The sequence below is a fragment of the Phocoena sinus genome, chromosome 17 (assembly GCF_008692025.1).
Source record: "Phocoena sinus isolate mPhoSin1 chromosome 17, mPhoSin1.pri, whole genome shotgun sequence".
NCBI lineage: Eukaryota > Metazoa > Chordata > Mammalia > Artiodactyla > Phocoenidae > Phocoena > Phocoena sinus.
The window spans coordinates 47,645,445-47,666,359 of NC_045779.1; the positions used below are offsets into that span (position 1 = coordinate 47,645,445).

Sequence of the window (20,915 nt, forward strand, 5' to 3'; positions counted from 1 at the left end):
ACTGTCTGAAACAGTGAAAGACTGGCAACAACCTAAACGTCCACAGCATAGGAAGGTATATAATTAATCATGCTATATTCATAAAATAGAATACGATACAGCGGTAGAAAGGGATGAAACACCTACACACATTTCGACATGGTTAGGTGCCAATAAACATAATATTGAGAAAGTTGCACAATAATATATATGGTCCAATATAATCCACATAAAGCCAAAAATACACAAAATATATTTATTGTGTATATATTGTGCTTGGGAATGCACCTATATATATATATATATATCGTACAAATAGGAAGAAATGCATGGGAGTAATAAACATCAAATCCAGGATCCAAGGGATTTATTGGGGGGAGGGGAGGAGATGGGCTTGGGAAGGTTAATACACAACTGTTAACTGCATTATTCTTTGTGACTTCTGTTTATATTAAATATTGCATCTTTGAAGAATTATGGACACTGTAAATTACTATCTGCTCAAATGGACTTAAAAGTGTGAAACAAACAAACAAACAAAAACCACTTAGCATAATCCTGTTATCTTAACATAAACACCAGAGAAGGCCCAATATAAGCTTTTATATTATTGACTGAATAAATGTAATAAGATATTAGAACGCCACACAATTGCTCACACTTCACATTCTTAACCTACAAATGGCAATTTCATAAGGTACATTGCAGAAAAAAATGTCATAAGGGAAATGCAAAGCTCTGCATTTAGCTATAAAACCAATCAGCCTCACATGTTCCTGCTCTCGTGGTATTACAAGCAGAATCGGATCCAGTTCTGGGACTTGCATCTTTGTAGGATGTGGACAAGTGTGTGTCAAGAGAAGGGTGAGCAGAAGTGTGGTCAGGACATTGGGATTCTGCTAATCATGGACCTAAGGATCCACTGAGGGATCTGAGGATGCTTATGTGGTGATGCGATAACTTATTGGAGCCAGTGTCTTTCTTTAAATGTTTGATTGAATGAATGAATGAACTGTTATCTGAGAATGTAGATACATTCCTCATGGCTTCAGAGGCCAAACATGTTAGCAGCTGGAAGGAGGGAATTTTTAATGCAACCAAAGTAAGAACATCCTAACAATTACAACCATCCCAGGAAAGACTGAACAGTTTGGTTAGGTAGTAAGTTTCCTAAAACTAGTACTAATCAAGCAGGGCTATAGAGAACTCTGTTTGGGGAGTTAATTGGACTTTGAGTTCCAAAGTCTTCTCTCACACTATGAGAACCACTGCTTCTTAAGCCTGAGTGAGGAACAGAATCCCCTGGGGGGCTTGTGAAAACACAGGTTGCTGGGCTCTACCCTCAGAGTTTCTGAGACAGCGGGCTCCAGGAGGTGCCTGAGAATTAGCATTTCTAATAAATTCCCAGCTGATGCTACTGGTCCAGGGACCACACTTTGAGAACCCCCCACCTTTTCTTTTTTTTTTTTTGGCCGCACCGTGCAGCATGCGGGAACTTAGTTCCCCGATGAAGGATTGAACCCGTGCCCCCTGCATTGGGAGTGAGGACCCTTAACCACTGGACTGCCAGGGAAGTCCCAAGAACCACTGTTCATAAAAAAAAAAGGTAAATTAGCTTACATTAAGGTTTTTTGTTTTGTTTTTTGAGCTTTGTTCAGGCCATTAGAAAAGACTGTGCTTCCCTAAATTACTCACTGCCTCCAAATAGACTTCCAATTGTCATCGTCTTCTAAAGAGAACAATGCATAGCAACTGATGCTTTCTCCAAAGGCCTTTGTAGGAAGCCATGCTCTCTGCTGTGCTTTAAGAATATAAGGACGGGGCTTCCCTGGTGGCGCAGTGGTTGAGAGTCCGCCTGCCGATGCAGGAGACATGGGTTCGTGTCCCGGTCTGGGAGGATCCCACATGCCGCGGAGCGGCTGGGCCCGTGAGCCATGGCCGCTGAGCCTGCGCGTCCAGAGCCTGTGCTCCGCAACGGGAGAGGCCACAACAGTCAGAGGCCCGCGTACCGCAAAAAAAGAATATAAGGACACTGGGATTCTTTTCAGGTACTGATACTAAATTTCCCTCCATCCATTTTCATTCCATCTTCTGACCCCTCTGTAACCAAGGGCCCATGTTTTTAAGATAACTGTCCAGAATTATAAATGAGTCTGGGACCAAAACACAGAGTCGTTTAACCCACAACAGGATCCAATCTGGCTTAAGCCACATTCATGGCCAGGCCAGGTCTGGCAATGTTACTGGCCACTGACTCTGGAACATATCCTTGTCAAGTACTGCTTTGGGGAAGGAGAAGGAAGAAGTGCCAAGAATTCTTTTTTTTTTTCAACTCAGAGGGAAAAATGTAAAACCTGGATCTTGAACGTGTTTCCGAAGCAGATAAACAAAGCCCAACCAAAATTTTAAAATCACATTTGTTCACTGGCCCGAGACAATTAATATCTGGTTTAAGTCACTCAATGAATAATTATTGAGCTGCTATATATTCCTGGCACTGTTTTGGTACCTAGGGATACAGCTGTAAATAAGACAGGCAAATGCCAAAGACAGAAAAATTTATAACATATGTCATGTAGGAAGAAAAATATAGCAGGTTAGAAAAGCCTATGCCTTTCATACAACCACCATCCCTTGGTGCTTATTTGTTATCCAAATCCTAATGCTTAAAATAAACTATGCTTACTCTGGCAAAGGCAAATCGTCAACGATAGAATATGGGTTACTGTGGTCTGTCCCTAAGCCGCTTTTCCTGTATCATTTGAAGAAAATTGCAGCTATTAGTAGTGAAGTCCTTGGAAATCATTTCTGGTTCACTTGAAAGGTTCAGCTGCATAAGAACATGTTTAAATAAACAACCTGGAATAAATACTGGTTAAAATTTCACCCGTATGTAATCAGCAAGCTAGCTTTTTTCATGCATAGTCCAAAACTGTTTTTAAAAGCAAATGTCTTCCGAAGGTCACAAAATGGATCTTAGGTGGTTTGTTGAAACTGTTTCACTGCAAATAATTTTTCAAAGGAGTCAGCTCTGGGGGCACATGAGTTCTGATTTAATCAGGTTATCTTAGCCTAAAGAACCCACTAAGCTCCTTAATTTCAGTCATTCTTGCTGCAAGTTGCAGGTGTGTAAGAAACACAAGAGATGGAGCTTTTACATGAAATATAATTTTAGTCCTGTTTGGCCTGAAGTAAGTCATTACTGCTTTTGAATCACAATTATAGTTAATAATAGCTCCCACTTATTTGATCAATTGACCATCTACTGCCACTGACCGCCTACTACTACTGAGCACCTACTGCACGCCAGGCACTACTGAACATTAATTATGTACCATGCATTTCGGATATTTTGTTTTTTATTTCATTTATTATACCAAGCATTTTACGTACACTATCTTAAACACAACAATGCTATCAGATAAACATCAATCATCATCATCATCCCTATTTTACAAATAAACAGGCTGAAATTCAGAAAAATTAAATAACATTCCCAAGGTCGCATCCAGTATGTGGCAGACAGAGTAGGAATTGAACCCCAAAGCCTTTCTCTTTACCCTCTGGTTCTGCTCCTGCCCCCAGCAGCCGAGAAGGTGGGCTGGATTTTGTGTGGATTAGCAAAAGTCATTTATTCCTCAAGAAACTTTGCTATCATTTGCCAGAAAATTGTCAAAATTACTCTATAAATCTATGGTAACTACTATGTGTGCAAAAGCAGAGCCTTGGTCAACCTTCACCTGCCGCCCATGAACGTCTGCAAGACAACACGGTGAAAAAGCATGGCATAAATCGTATTCATGTCCATCCACGCACATGGTACAAGGCCTGGGTCTCTCTCCCCTCCTCCCACATGATGCGTTGGTGTGGGTTTGGGGACTGGGAGAGGAGTGAGTTATAAACAGTCTTAGAAACAGGCATTAAAATCAGAGTTTTCAGGCTGACCAACATTTACAAGCAGAGACACGGTAGTCGTGTTTATGTGCCTGTGTGTGAGTGCGTGCTAGCATGTGTGTGTGCAAACGCTTCTTTTGAGAAGGAAGATGATAGTGTGCAAATTAGTTAAATGACACACGATGTGCAACTTCAGGGGAAAATGCTTAGTAGCTTCCGTGAAATAGTCACTGATAACACAGCTGTAATAATCAGCCACAGTCGTCATCACTGTTCACCAAAGGGCACCTTACTCCCTATTTCTTCTTTTTCCCCACATCCCACACTCCCCACTAGCCAAGGACGAAACAGTCATTCTCCTTTTCACACACAAGGCCCTCTCTAGAACTCAGGGGGGCACTTTCATTAAGCTGCAAGTCATTACTCTTCTCTGAATATAGTTAAATTCATTTATCTCTATCTTCAATGAGAAAGGGAGGGAAATTAAGCAGGAAAGACAGCACAATGCCTTCAAGAACGGTGTATTCAAGGTCGAAGCCTGCCATAATTGAGTTAAAAATAATAAACGAAAATAACTGTGAGCAAAGTATGCCTGCTTTGCAAAATACAGTCCAGCCTAGAAGTCTTCATTAAATGTTCCAGTGCACACAGTGTGTTAGTGTGCTTGAGATTCTGTGAGATACCCTACCTCTCATAAATACTGAAAAGGGACAGTTGCCATGGTAACTAAGTGCTATTTAATGAATGCAGAAGAACGGAAGCTCATAGGATACTCTTAAATTGCCAGAACATGAGTTATTGCTGCTGCTATAGGCTTGCAAGTAACTCACATGCCAGCTTCTCTAATAAGGTTTTTAGCAAGTTGGCCGATTTGACTGGTCTCTGTATTTACCACATGATACCACAAGATTCTGTCTTGACACTACATGAAAATCATAACCCTGATTTCGTCCTCCCAACTCTAAGCTCCAAGATATCCTACAGAAATGGGCCAGACATTTACATAGGCAACGTGTCCTTAAATTTCAAGCTCTGACCCAAGCAGTGATGTGTTAGGGCACACAGCTCTGTCACAAGCAATAGGCACTGGCTCAAAGGGCTGTCACACTCAACACAGCAGACTCTTTTAACTTCCAAAACAGGTGAGTGCTCCACAGGCACCAAATGCAGTTTGTTCTGATTGTGCAATGACAGAGAAGAGCTATCGCAGTTGATTTCTGCAGGAACTTTTTACAGGCTAGTAACGTCTTAGGTAACCTTTCAACAGGGTGTCCAAACCTTCTCTACAGACGCCCACTCTCAATCCTCTCTCAGCATCCAGCACCACATATCAGATACCTCACCCTGGAATCATCGGCTTTTTATAAAGAAAAAGAAACATGGCTGCACTGCCTGTCTTTCCCTTGTTCTCCTTCAGCAACTTTAATGCAGTCCATTTTTAAGGTTACAGATCGTGTTGCAAGCATACTTCTACATGCCATTAATAAGTAATGAGAATTAAAAAAAAAAAAAAAAAAGAAAGGAAAACTTCTATGTTCCATGAAGCCAAATATCATTAGCAAACGCATCCATCCTCCAGAGGCTGGCTTTTTCTTGCATAACCAGAAGCTTGAATGGCCTGGTTGGGTCCCTTGGCTCAATGTGGGCTGTGGGCGCCCCCTTCAGGCTCTGGGGTGAAATGCACATTGCTGTCATTTGACATACTAACTAGTCAGCAGGGCAATTAATTGCTTTTGCTAAAAACCTTTCAGGAAATTTCGAAGGAAAATTCTGTTCAAACTCTAATGTTGTGGTCAGACAGAAAGCCTTCACATCACCAGCCTTTAGCTAATATTAAAATTAGATAGGTAAAATCAAAAGGAGTATCTTGCAAGAAAAAAAAACCTACAGATACATCTATTTGTTCATTTGATTAAATGATGCTTCTTCACTAGATGAGCTCTTTAAAATTGCCTGTGTCTGTAACGAACAAGATTAAAACTGGAGATAGGCAGCCCACGACCTCTTCACCCTCCAGTCCCTTTCCACAGCCTGAACCTGTTCTTTCTGCTTGTAATCCCTGGCTTTAACTGCCTCCACCCAGACCCTGCTACCAATGCCTCAGTCTACCTCACCTCCATGTTTAGCCTTGACTCTGAGGGTCAGAAGCCTCATTTCCTCTCCTCTCTAACGTGACCCTAGGTCCTATGCCAATGACTGCACTAGTGCAAGAATGATCTTTCCTCCCTGGGCTTCCGTGGCACCTTGTTTCTGCCTCCCATGTGATATCCTTAACACGTTCCTCCTGAGGCTGAGACCCTTTGACTTTATCTCTTATCTCCTCTCCATAGACTGTCAGCTTCCCAAAGGCAGGGCCTGGCTCTTGTACAACCTTGACCCTCATGCCTGGCTCTCAGCGATGCTCCTTGCTGACTGAAAGAACCAGGAAGATAGCTCTCTGTTAACTTCATTTTCTTCTCTTATTTATTATAAGAGCTGCTTAAAAAGCTAATTGTGCCCCAACCTCAAAAATGAAGGGGACACAAGGAAAAGAAGACCTGTGAAGCAGTTCTTTCTTCTTTCCTTAGAGAATCCTTTCTCCTTTATTCATCTTCATTCATTTCAACAATTATCGATAACTTGCAATACGTTAAAAGTGTGAGGAAGAGCTTCCCTGGTGGCGCAGTGGTTGAGAATCTGCCTGCTAATGCAGGGGACACAGGTTCGAGCCCTGGTCTGGGAAGATCCCACATGCCGCGGAGCAACTAGGCCCGTGAGCCACAACTACTGAGCCTGCGTGTCTGGAGCCTGTGCTCCGCAACAAGAAAGGCCGCCATAGTGAGAGGCCCGCGCAACGCGATGAACAGTGGCCCCCGCTTGCCACAACTAGAGAAAGCCCTCGCACAGAAAGGAAGACGCAACACAGCAAAAATTAATTAATTAATAAAAAACTAAAAAAAAAAAAGTGTGAGGAAATGCTATTCTTCTAACTTTTCCTCTCACTATAATTGTTGCTGAATAAAATCTTTCCAATTTTCCTTTGTCATTTCTTTACTTTTCCTCAGCTTTATTGAACTGTAATTGACATATAGCATTGTGTGAGTTTAACGTGTTGATTTAAAAAAAAATAATTTATTTATTTATGGCTGTGTTGGATCTTCGTTGCTGCGTGTGGGCTTTTTCTCTAGTTGCAGAGAGCGAGGGCTACTCTTGGTTGCGGTGTGCGGGCTTCTCATTGCAGTGGCTTCTCTTGTTGCGGAGCACGGGCTCTAGGCGTGCAGGCTTCAGTAGATGTGACGTACGGGCTTAGCTGCTCCGCGGCATGTGGGATCAAACCCGTGTCAACTGCATTGGCAGGTGGACTCTTAACCACTGCGCCACCAGGGAAGTCCCTAACATGTTGATTTGATACACACTTACATATTGCAAAATGATTACTGCCAAAGCACCTCCATCATGTCACATAATTAACCATTTCTTTTTTGTGGTTAGAACATTTAAGATCTACTATACAGTGTGGAACCTGTATCCTTCTCACTCACCCCTTCAACATTTATTGTGTTTCTACTCTGTGCTGAACTGGGTCAGACTCTGGGGCTGTAGAATCAGTTAAAACATAAAACTAGAGCATAATTCCCCACTCCTTAAGTGTGGGCTGTGCATAGTGACTTCCTTCTAAAAAGTACAATATGGAAAGGGGAAGAAATGACTAATTGTACAGTGGAGAAAACAGACGCAGCTGATCCAGGTCAACGACGACGGTGAGAAGTCACGTTGATAGTAGGTACCCTTGAAAGGTTGTGATGAAAATAGTACTTTGCCTCTATGGTCTTCCTCCCCAAACCCGTAACCCCAGGCTAATAACGTCAAAAAAAAAAAAAAAAAAAAGGAAATAGACATTCTGCAAAATACCTGACCAGAATTCCTCAAAACTGTCAAGGTCATCAAAAATAAAGTCAGAAACATACAGAACAGACTTGTGGTTGTCAAGAGGGAGGGATGGAGTGGGAGGCTGGGATTAGCAGATGCCAAGTGTTATATACAGAATGAGTAAACAGCGAGGTCCTACTGGGCAGCACAGGGAACTATATTCAGTATCCTGTGATAAACCATAATGGAAAAGAATATAAAGAACATATATATATATATATATATATATGTGTGTGTGTGTGTATAACTGAATCACTTTGCTGTACAGTAGAAATTAACACAACATTGTACATCAACTGTACTTCAATAAAAATAAGAAAATAAAGTCAGAAAAATTCTCAGAGACCAAAGGAGCCTAAGGAAACATGATGACTAAATGCCATGTGGTGTCCTGGATGAGATCCTGGAATGGAAAAAGAATATTAGGCAAAAACTAATGAAGTCTCAATGTATGAACTCTAGTTAATAATATCATATCAAAACTGGTTCATTCATTGTAGCAAATGTATCAGAGTAATGTAAGATAATCATAACGGCAACCCACTGTGGGGCATTTGGGAGTCTCTGTGCTAACTTTGCAACTTTTCTGTAAATCTAAAACTATTCTGAAACAACATGTTTATTTTAAAAAATGGAATTAGACTTCAAGAATGTTAACGAGGGAGAAAGACAGTGAATAAAGGCTGTGACACAGCGTGGTCGGTGCGCATGCGGCATTCCACAGAACACAGTCTGCGAGGCGAGGAGAGGCAGACCATCGTGGTGGTGAGGTAGTGGCTGGAGACAGGGGGAAGCTATGGGTGACGTGCGGACAGTTAGCGAAGGCTTAAAATATTGTCTCGCACCAGACAGATCCTCCTTGAGGTCATCAGCATAAATTTTGGTCAGGAACAGCCAGCTCAGATGAGCAACTTTCTCCTAACAAGCAGGCCAAGAGTAGAGAAGGCTGGTGCTATGATCCACCTGGATAAGGGATCAGCATTCAGTTTCTGTCAAATTCTCTCTTTTGATATGAACTATGATAAATGCACTTTCTCCTTCTTCAAATAAGTATTCCTTTTCAAAGGTGAGGGAGAAATGAGATCACTCAAACTGTCCGGTCTAATTCCTAGCAAGGTGGAGAGCCATGGGAAGGGCATTCCCTGTGGATCTTTTTTTTAACCCTACACCTGGGTATCTCCAGCGGTACAGCCTTAGTCTCCTCCGCTGTTGTGAAGTCTGAGGACACCACCAGCTCAGGTGTAAAACACTGTCTTCCTTAGACAACTGGACAAAGAAAAATGACCTGAACTCAAGGTTGTGAATAATTCACTTCCTTTACTTACCACATACATTGTTGCTTGGAGGATATTTATAGGCTGTGATTATGTCCCTTTGAGTCATGTTTTCAGACTATATAAATTTAGACCACTCTCTCACCAGTGTTAGCTACTGATTTCTATAACATTCTTTGTCCTCCTTTTCCTAGTCAGTTGTTTCAGAATAGCCCTTAATGATCCAGATGTTTAGTTCTTATTCTTTTTTAAGATCTATATATTACCTGCTTAATTTCCTTCATTTCTACCCTAAGAATAACTAACTTAAGGTCAAGCTAAAAAAGCCTCTGTGCTTTTAAGTTTCTATCACTTTCGCTCATCGGTTCTCTAGTATTTCTTATATAATATCTGTCCTTCACTTTGTAACAGTAATGATATCAGAAAATTAAATATTTACATTTTTAGATGTGTCTTTTAGGAACATGATACATATTGGCATGTGATTACTAGTGCTGGGTCTTCTCTATTGATGTCTGCTTATTGTGTATAACTAAGCATAAAGAAAACCAGCACAGCCCAAGAGCCTGATGTGTAGATCCTGTTCCCAGCTCATCAGTGCCGAGCTGGAGAACCCAGGCATGTCATTTAAGGTCTCTGAATGTCCGTCCACTCTCTCATCTGTAAAATGAGATACTAATCATTTTGATGCCTACTTCAGAAGGTTTTTGTTACAGTCTCCTGAGAAATGCAAAGATGTTTTGTAACCTCAGAAATTACCAAGGTTATTTTGTATTGATCTAGTTTGGCTGGAGGCAGATGAACCACAGGACTCTATGTCTCTGACTCTCGGAGACTTAAAAAACTGGAGACCTTTTTGTTCTTCTTTTCTTGTTTTAATGTCCTTTTGAAATACGGGGAAATATTATCTTTACTTGGGAGCATGTGTTGAAATGATCTAGCCCTCTTTGGATTTCTTTGACTTATATCTTGCTTCTGCAACCCTTTAAGAATTTTCTCTAAGCCACCGTCAGAATTTTTTGCACTATCCTTCTTCATCTTTTTCAGTGCGAAAACTGCAGAACGTGAGAAATGGGATAGAAGGGGTGGTTAAGAGGAGCCTCCATAGAATAATGAATCTGGAAGAACACGGGCATAACTCGGAGACAGTGCAGGTTTGGTTCCAGAGCATTGTAATAAACTGAGTATGACAACAGAGCCAGTCACATGAATTTTTTGTTTTCCCAGGGCATATAAAACTTATGTTTATACTATACTGTGTCTATAAGTGTGCAGTAGCATTGTGTCTAAAGAAACAATACACATACCTTAATGAAAACTTATTTTATTGCTAAAAAATGCTAACCATCATCTGAGCCTTTGGCAAAGTCCTAATGTTTTTGCTGGTGGAGGGTCTTGCCTGAATGTTAATGGCTGCTGACTGACCAGAGGGGTGACTGCCGAAGACTGAGGTGGCAGCAGCAATTTCTTAAAATAAGACAACAATAAAGTTTGCCGCATTGATTGACTCTTTCTTTGATGAAAAAATTCTCTGGAGCATGCAGTACTGTTTGATAGCATTTTACCTACAGCAGAACTTCTTTCAAAAGCGGAGGTAATCCTCTCAAACCCTGCCTCTGTTTTAGCAACTACGTTTACAGAATATTCTAAATCCTTTTTTGTCATTTCAACACCTTCACAGCACCTTCATCATGAGTAGATTTCATCTCAAGAAACTAATTTCACAACCTCAGGCCCCACTTCTATTTCTAGTTCTCTTGCTATTTCCACCACATCTGCAGTTACTTCCTCCACTGAAGTCTTGAACCCCTCAAAGTCATCCATGAGGGTTGGAACCAACTTCTTCCAAACTCCTGTGAATGTTGATATTTTGACCTCTTCCCATGAATCACGAATGTTCTTAATGGCATCTAGAATGGTGAATCCTTTCCAGAAGGTTTTCAACTGACTTTGCCCAGATCCATCAGAGGAACCACTGTCTATGGCAGCTATAGCCTTACGAAATGTATTTCTTAAATAATAAGACTTAAAAGTTGCACTTACTCCTGATTCATGAGCTGTAGAATGGGTGTTGGATCAGCAGGCATGAAAACAACATGAATCTTGCTGTGCATCTCCATCAGAGCTCTTGGGTCACCAAGTGCATAGTCACTGAGCAGTCATATTTCAAAAGGAATCTTTTTTTCTGAGAAGCTGCTCTCATCAGTGGGGCTTAAAATATTCAGCAATATCCACAGATGTGCTGTCATCCAGGCTTTGCTTTTCCATTTAGAGAGCACAGTCAGAGTAGATTTAGCACAATTCTTAAGGGCCCCAGGATTTTCAGAATGGTAAATGAGCGTTGGCTTCAATTTCAAGTCATCAGGTACATTAGCCCCTAACAAGAGAGTCAGCCTGTCCTTTGAAGCCTTGAAGCCAGGCATTGACTTTTCCTCTCTAGCTGTGGAAGTCCCAGATGGCATCTTCTCCCGATATAAGGCTAGTTCATCTACACTGAAAATCTGTTGTGCAGTGTAGCCACCTTCATTAAGGATCTCAGCTAGATCTTCTGCGTCACTTGCTGCGTTACCTTGTGCTTTTATATTACGGAGATGACTTCTTTCCTGAAACCTCATAAGCCAACCTCTGCTAACTTCAAACTCTTCTTCTGCAGTTTCCTCACCTCTCTCAGCCTTCATAGAATGGAAGAGAGTTAAAGCTCTGGATTAGGCTTTGGTTTAAGGGAATGCTGTGGCTGGCTGGATCCTCTATCCAGACCACTAAAACTTCCTCTGTATCAGCAATAAGGCTGTTTCACTTTCTCATCATTCATTTGTGTGTTCACTGGAGTAGCACCTTTAATTTCCTTCAATAACTTTTCTTTTGCATTCACGACTTGGCTAAGTGTTTGGTGCAAGAGGCCTAACTTTCAGCCTATCTCGGCTTTCAATTTGCCTTAATCATTTCTAGCTTTTGACTTAAAGTGAGAGACATGAAACTGTTCCTTTCGCTTGAACACTTAGAGGCCACTGTACGGTTATTAACTGGCCGAATTTCCATATTGTTGTGTTTCAGGGAACAGGGAGGCCCAAGAAGAGGGAGAGAGATGGGGGAACAGCCGTTTGGTGGAGTAGTGAGAACACACACAAGTTCACTGTCTTACAGGGGCTCAGTTCGTCCCCAAACAATTACAGTAGTAACATCAAAGATCACTGATCACCACAACCAATGTAATAATAATGAAAAAGCTTCAAGTATTGCAAGAATTACCAAAATATGATGCAGAGACACAAACCGAGCAAATGCTATTGGAAAACTGGTGCTGACAGACTTGCTCCATGCAGGTTTGCCACAAACCCTCAGTTAGTTAAAAACATGGTATCTGTGAAGTACAATAAGGTATGCCTACATAGACGTCTGTTTACTACAACATAACCCTTAATAGACTTTGAATAAATTCCTATTCAGTAAAGGTAGAAGGTCTTATCGTATCCCTGTTTGCACACACACGCGTGCATGCACACACACACACGCAATGTTAAAGTATGTGGGATTTTCTCCATTACAGCTGCAGAGTTTATGAAAAACAGAAATCAGGCTGCGGGTGTTGTCTGTGCCAACATCCTATAAGGAGAAATTAACAAAGCTTCAGCTTCTATTGAATACTTTTCTGAACTGGTGGAATCAGCCAAACCTGCGATACTCACGTAGAATCATGGAAATTGGAAACAAAAAGCCGGAGTCTACTGGGAATGACAGGCTCAAGATGAACTCAGCTGGAAAATTTGGCTAACTAAAAGTGACATCCTTTGTGCTGGAATTTTTCTATCTGGAAGCTGTAAAAAGGCTGTAATTATTTCGAGTTTTCAATGCAGCCCTTTTCAAACTAAGCCTTTCCTTTTCTTCATTGCTCTGCACCTTTCCTCCATGTGAACTCAGGCGTTTGCCAAGCACTGAAGTGGGAAATTCATACTGGTTTTATACACACATGCATTTCCAGGGAATGCGAAGCAACACAACTGTTGCATTCTCTATGCCAAGGAAAACAAAAGAATGTTTGTACATCAAAACCTTTATCTTGTGCATAGGCTCAAAATACGTGAGCCTGGCTAAATAAATCACCTAATAAGAAATGGCTGATTAAGGCCAATGAAAATTTCTTTGCAAGTTAGTGCTTTTCCTCCATGGAGAAGCCAATACAAAAACTTAGACTTACCTTGTGGCTTTTGGGTCCCAAATCACAATGTCAGCATCTGAGCCCACAGCTATTTTTCCTTTTCTTGGATACAGATTAAAGATTTTAGCTGCATTTGTGCTGGTAACTGCCACAAACCAGTTTTCATCCATTTTGCCACTGTGCTGTAAAACAATTCAAGGAAGAAAATACATTTCTTTTTCTGATAAATGATAAAACACTAAAAATCTCCTATCAATCAAAGTACAAGAATTTTATCTCTTAGAACCAAATAAAATTGCACCTAATATCTTATATCGTGAAGCCAAACACACCTGTGAATACTGATAAATCTTAAACAATCATAATGATAATGATGGGGATGAATGGGGTTATATACGGAAGCCTGAAAATAAGTTTTCAAAAACCTATCAGCTTAACAAAACAGCCCCATTAATTTTTCCCATTCTTTCCAAAATCACACAGACAAGAGCTAAATATTGGTAACAATATTTCCAATTCTTGTTTAAAGTTTACTACCACCACCTACTACATTTATAATCTGGGCCTAAGATTTATGAGATGATCATGTAGACATTATGTGGAATATTACAGAGTTAAAATAAGATAGACCTATAATTCAGGTGACTACGCTTTTAGAAATCAACTAAGAGGTTCAATTTTGTGCTACTGAAATATACATGAACCAACAGTCAGGGACTGTCTGCTGTAAGAGATTTTAATATGGACAAACTTCAGTGGGATGTGATCCCTCTAAAATGATTTGTTTTTAAATGTTGAGAGTTCATCCCTATGTACATTTACATGGCAAGAGCATCCTTACGGTTTATTTAATTATCAAAGGGTCCCCATCTCATAAAAACATTAAGAACCATGTCCTGAAAGTAATTTTCCCCTAAATAAACCATCTGAATGTTTCAGAAAATAACATAGGCTCCTGTATATTATGAAGAAGTACCTGATCACTTTAAAGCCATTTATATACTTTATATATTATGAAAATCTGCTGTAATGAAGGTATCCATTGTAATTCACACAAGTTCAAAGTGAAAGGTTGGACTGTTACCAAGAAAGTCTAGGCTTCCAGGAAGATGGCGTAAGAGTAAGATGCGGAGATCACCTTCCTCCCCACAGACACACCAGAAATACATCTACACGTGGAACAACTCCTACAGAACACCTACTGAACGCTGGCAGAAGACCTCAGACCTCCCAAAAGGCAAGAAACCCCCCCACGTACCTGGGTAGGGCAAAAGAAAAAAGAATAAACAGAGACAAAAGGATAGGAGCGGGACCTGCACCAGTGGGAGGGAGCTGTGAAGGAGGAAAAGTTTCCACACACTAGGAAACCCCTTCGCGGGCAGAGACTGCGGGTGGCGGAGGGGGAAAGCTTCGGAGCCGCGGAGGAGAGCACAGCAACAGGGGTGTGGAGGGTAAAGCGGCGAGATTCCCGCACAGAGGATCAGGGCCGACCAGCACTCACCAGCCCGAGAGGCTTGTCTGCTCACCCACCGGGGCGGGCGGGGCTGGGAGCTGAGGCTCGGGCTTCGGTAGGAGCGCAGGGAGAGGACTGGGGTTGGCGGCGTGAACACAGCCTGCAGGGGGTTAGTGCGCCACGGCTGGCCGGGAGGGAGTCCGGGAAAAGGTCTGGAACTGCCGAAGAAGCAAGACACTTTTTCTTCCCTCTTTGTTTCCTGGTGCGCGAGGAGAGGGGATTAAGAACGCTGCTTAAAGGAGCTCCAGAGGCGGGCGCGAGCCGCGGCTAAAAGCGCAGACCCCAGAGACGGGCATGAGACGCTAAGGCTGCTGCTGCCGCCACCAAGAAGCCTGTTTGCGAGCACAGGTCACCATCCACACCAGCCTTCCGGGGAGCCTGTGCAGCTCGCCACTGCCTGGGTCCCGGGATCCAGGGACACCTTCCCCAGGTGAACGCACGGCGCGCCTCACGCTGGTGCGTCACGCCGGCCTCTGCCGCCGCAGGCACGCCCCGCACTCCGTGCCCCTTCCTCCCCCCCCCGCCCCCACCCGGCCTGAGTGAGCCAGAGCCCCCGAATCAGCGGCTCCTTTAACCCTGTCCTGTCTGAGCGAAGAACAGACGCCCTCCGGCAACCTACAAGCAGAGGCGGGGCCAAATCCAAAGCTGAGCCCCTGGGAGCTGTGAGAACAAAGACGTGAAAGGGAAATCTCTCCCAGCAGCCTCAGAAGCAGAGGATTAAAGCTCCACAATCAACTTGATGTACCCTGCATCTGTGGAATACCTGAATAGACAACGAATTATCCCAAATTAAGGAGGTGGACTTTGAGAGCAAGATTTATATTTTCCCCTTTTCCTCTTTTTGTGAGTGTGTATGTGTATGCTTCTGTGTGAGATTTTGTCTGTATAGCTTTGCTTCCACCATTTGTCCCAGGGTTCTATCCGTCCGTTTTTTTTTTTTTCTCTTAATAATTATTTTTTATTTTAATAACTTTATTATATTTTATCTTATTTTATTTTATTTTACTTTATCGTCTTTCTTTTTTTCCTTCCTTCCTTCCTTCCTCCCTCCCTCCTTTCTTTCTTTCTTTCTACTTCTACTAATTCATTCTTTCTACTTTTTCTCCCTTTTATTCTGAGCTGTGTGGATGAAAGGCTCTTGGTGCTGCAGCCAGGAGTCAGTGCTGTACCTCTGAGTTGGGAGAGCCAACTTCAGGACACTGGTCGACAAGAGACCTCCCAGCTCCATGTAATATCAAACGGCGAAAATCTCCCAGAGATCTCCATCTCAACACCAGCACCCAGCTTCACTCAACGACTAGCAAGCTACAGTGCTGGACATCCTATGCCAAACAACTAGCAAGACAGGAACACAACCCCACCCATTAGCAGAGAAGCTGCCTAAAATCATAATAAGTCCACAGACACCCGGAAACACACCACCAGACGTGGACCTGCCCACCAGAAAGACAAGATCCAGCCTCATCCACCAGAACACAGGCACTAGTCCACTCCACCAGGAAGCCTACATAACCCACTGAACCAACCTTAGCCACTGGGGACAGACACCAAAACCAACGGGAACTACGAACCTGCAGCCTGCAAAAAGGAGAGCCCAAACACAGTAAGATAAGCAAAATGAGAAGACAGAAAAACACAGCAGATGAAGGAGCAAGATAAAAACCCACCAGACCTAACAAATGAAGAGGAAATAGGCAGTCTACCTAAAAAAGAATTCAGAATAATGATAGTAAAGATGATCCAAAATCCTGGAAATAGAATAGACAAAATGCAAGAAACATTTAACAAGGACCTAGAAGAACTAAAGATGAAACAAACAACGATGAACAACACAATAAATGAAATTAAAAATAATCTAGATGGGATCAATAGCAGAATAACTGAGGCAGAAGAACGGATAAGTGACCTGGAAGGTAAAATAGTGGAAAAAAACGACTGCAGAGCAGAATAAACAAAAAAGAATGAAAAGAACTGAGGACAGTCTCAGAGACCTCTGGGACAACATTAAACACACCAACATTCGAATTATAGGGGTCCCAGAAGAAGAAGAGAAAAAGAAAGGGACTGAGAAAATATTTGAAGAGATTATAGTTGAAAACGTCCCTAATATGGGAAAGGAAATAGTTAATCAAGTCCAGGAAGCACAGAGAGTCCCATACAGGATAAATCCAAGGGGAAATACGCCAAGACACATATTAATCAAACTGTCAAAAATTAAATAGAAAGAAAATATATTAAAATCAGCAAGGGAAAAACAACAAATAACACACAAGGGAATCCCCATAAGCTTAACAGCTGATCTTTCAGCAGAAACTCTAAAAGCCAGAAGGGACTGGCAGGACATATTTAAAGTGATGAAGGAGAAAAACCTGCAACCAAGACTACTCTACCCAGCAAGGATTTCATTCAGATTTGATGGAGAAATTAAAACCTTTACAGACAAGCAAAAGCTGAGAGAGTTCAGCACCACCAAACCAACACTACAACTGCTAAAGGAACTTCTCTAGGCAAGAAACACAAGAGAAGGAAAAGACCTACAATAACGAACCCAAAACAATTAAGAAAATGGTAATAGGAACATACATATCGATAATTACCTTAAATGTAAATGGACTAAATGCTCCCACCAAAAGACACAGATTGGCTGAATGGATACAAAAACAAGACCCATATATTTGCTGTCTACAAGAGACCTAGAGACACATACAGACTGAAAGTAAGGGGATGGAAAAAGATATTTCATGCAAATGGAAACCAAAAGAAAGCTGGACTAGCAATTCTCATATTAGACAAAACAGACTTCAAAATAAAGACTATTACAAGAGACAAAGAAGGACACTACATAATGATCAAGGGATAGATCCAAGAAGAAGATATAACAATTGTAAATATTTATGCACCCAACATAGGAGCACCTCAATACATAAGGCAAATACTAACAGCCATGAAAGGGGAAATCGACAGTAACACATTCATAGTAGGGGACTTTGTAACACCCCACTTTCACCAATGGACAGATCATCCAAAATGAAAATAAATAAGGAAACACAAGCTTTAAATGATACATTAAACAAGATGGACTTAATTGATATTTATAGGACATTCCATCCAAAAACAACAGGATACACATTTTTCTCAAGTGCTCATGGAACATTCTCCAGGATAGATCATATCTTGGATCACAAATCAAGCCTTGGTAAATTTCAGAAAATTGAAATTGTGTCAAGTATCTTTTCCGACCACCATGCTTTGAGATTAGATATCAATTACAGGAAAGGATCTGTAAAAAAATACAAACACATGGAAGCTAAACAATACACTACTTAATAACGAAGTGATCACTGAAGAAACCAAAGAGGAAATCAAAAAATACCTGGAAACAAATGACAATGGAGACACGACGACCCAAAATCTATGGGATGCAGCAAAAGCAGTTCTAAGAGGGAAGTTTATAGCAATACAATCCTACCTTAAGAAACAGGAAACATCTCGAATAAACAACCTAACCTTGCACCTAAAGCAATTAGAGAAAGAAGAACAAAAAAACCCCAAAGTTAGCAGAAGGAAAGAAATCATAAAAATCAGATCAGAAATAATTGAAAAAGAAATGAAGGAAACGATAGCAAAGATCAATAAAACTAAAAGCTGGTTCTTTGAGAAGATAAACAAAATTGATAAACCATTAGCCAGACTCATCAAGAAAAAAAGGGAGAAGACTCAAATCAATAGAATTAGAAATGAAAAAGGAGAGGTAACAACTGACAGTGCAGAAATACAAAAGATCATGAAAAATTACTACAAGCAACTCTATGCCAATAAATTGGACAACCTGGAAGAAATGGACAAATTCTTAGAAATGTACAACATGCCAAGACTGAATTAGAAAAAAATAGAAAATATGAACAGACCAATCACAAGCACTGAAATTGAAACTGTGATTAAAAATCTCCAACAAACAAAATCCTAGGACCAGATGGCTTCACAGGCGAATTCTATCAAACATTTAGAGAAGAGCTAACACCTATCCTTCTCAAACTCTTCCAAAACATAGCAGAGGGAGGAACACTCCCAAACTCATTCTACGAGGCCACCATCACCCTGATACCAAAACCAGACAAGGATGTCACTAAGAAAGAAAACTACAGGCCAATATCACTGATGAACATAGATGCAAAAATGCTCAACAAAATACTAGCAAACAGAATCCAACAGCACATTAAAAGGATCATACACCATGATCAAGTGGGCTTTATTCCAGGAATGCAAGGATTCTTCAACATATGCAAATCAATCAGCGTGATACACCATATTAACAAATTGAAGGAGAAAAACCATATGATCATATCAATAGATGCAGAGAAAGCTTTTGACAAAATTCAACACCCATTTATGATAAAAGCCCTCCAGAAAGTAGGCATAGAGGGAACTTTCCTCAACATAATAAAGGCCATATATGACAAACCCACAGCCAACATCGTCCTCAATGGTGAAAAACTGAAAGCATTTCCTCTAAGATCGGGAACAAGACAAGGTTGCCCACTCTCACCACTCTGATTCAACATAGTTTTGGAAGTTTTAGCCACAGCAATCAGAGAACAAAAGGAAATAAAAGGAATCCAAATCGGAAAAGAAGAAGTAAAGCTGTCACTCTTTGCAGATGACATGATACTATACATAGAGAATCCTAAAGATGCTACCAGAAAACTACTAGAGCTCATCAATGAATTTGGTAAAGTAGCAGGATACAAAATTAATGCACAGAAATCTCTTGCATTCCTATACACTAATGATGAAAAATCTGAAAGTGAAATCAAGAAAACACTCCCATTTACCATTGCAACAAAAAGAATAAAATATCTAGGAATAAACCTACCTAAGGAGACAAAAGACCTGTATGCAGAAAATTATAAGACACCGATGAAAGAAATTAAAGATGATACAAATAGATAGAGAGATATACCATGTTCTTGGATTGGAAGAATCAACATTGTGAAAATGACTCTACTACCCAAAGCAATCTACAGATTCAATGCAATCCCTATCAAACTACCACTGGCATTTTTCACAGAACTAGAACAAAAAATTTCACAATTTGTATGGAAACACAAAAGACCCCGAATAGCCAAAGCAATCTTGAGAATGAGAAACGGAGCTGGAGGAATCAGGCTTCCTGACTTCAGACTATACTACAAAGCTACAGTAATCAAAACAGTATGGTACTGGCACAAAAACAGAAATACAGATCAATGGAACAGGATAGAAAGCCCAGAGATAAACCCACGCACATATGGTCACCTTATCTTTGATAAAGGAGGCAGGAATGTACAGTGGAGAAAGGACAGCCTCTTCAATAAGTGGTGCTGGGAAAACTGGACAGCTACATGTAAAGGTATGAGATTAGATCACTCCCTAACACCATACACAAAAATAAGCTCAAAATGGATTAAAGACCTAAATGTAAGGCCAGAAACTATCAAGCTCTTAGAGGAAAACATAGGCAGGACATTCTATGACATAAATCACAGCAAGGTCCTTTTTGACCCACCTCCTAGAGAAATGGAAATAAAAACAAAAATAAACAAATGGGACCTAATGAAACTTAAAAGCTTTTGTGCAGCAAAGGAAACCATAAACAAGACGAAAAGACAACCCTCAGAATGGGAGAAAATATTTGCAAATGAAGCAACTGACAAAGGATTAATCTCCAAAATTTATAAGCAGCTCATGCAGCTTAGTAACAAAAAAACAAACAACCCAATCCCAAAATGGGCAGAAGACCTAAATAGACATTTCTCTAAAGAAGATATACAGACTGCCAACGAACACATGAAAGGATGCTCAACATCATTAATCATTAGAGAAATGCAAATCAAAACTACAATGAGATATCATCTCACACCAGTCAGAATGGCCATCATCAAAAAATCTAGAAACAATAAATGCTGGAGAGGGTGTGGAGAAAAGGGAACACTCTTGCACTGCTGGTGGGAATGTAAATTGATACAGCCACTGTGGAGAACAGTATGGAGGTTCCTTAAAAAACTACAAATAGAACTACCATATGACCCAGCAATCCCACTACTGGGCATATACCCTGAGAAAACCATAATTCAAAAAGAGTCATGTACCAAAATGTTCATTGCAGCTCTATTTACAATAGCCAGGAGATGGTAACAACCTAAGTGTCCAT

General features: G+C 40.9%; 1 protein-coding gene across 3 annotated transcripts in view; it reads right to left on the reverse strand.

Annotated features, from left to right (window-relative positions):
- The window catches only part of DPYS (dihydropyrimidinase), a 97,011-nt gene that overhangs the window by 38,457 nt on the left and 37,639 nt on the right, over positions 1-20,915 (reverse strand). For all 3 annotated transcript variants that reach the window (XR_004346482.1, XM_032610222.1, XM_032610223.1), the window contains exon 7: positions 13,252-13,394. Coding sequence is in view for 2 of the 3 variants with exons in the window: in XM_032610222.1 (XP_032466113.1) it covers positions 13,252-13,394 (143 nt within the window). In the remaining variant the exon portion in view is untranslated. The remainder of the gene's footprint in view (positions 1-13,251; positions 13,395-20,915) is intronic.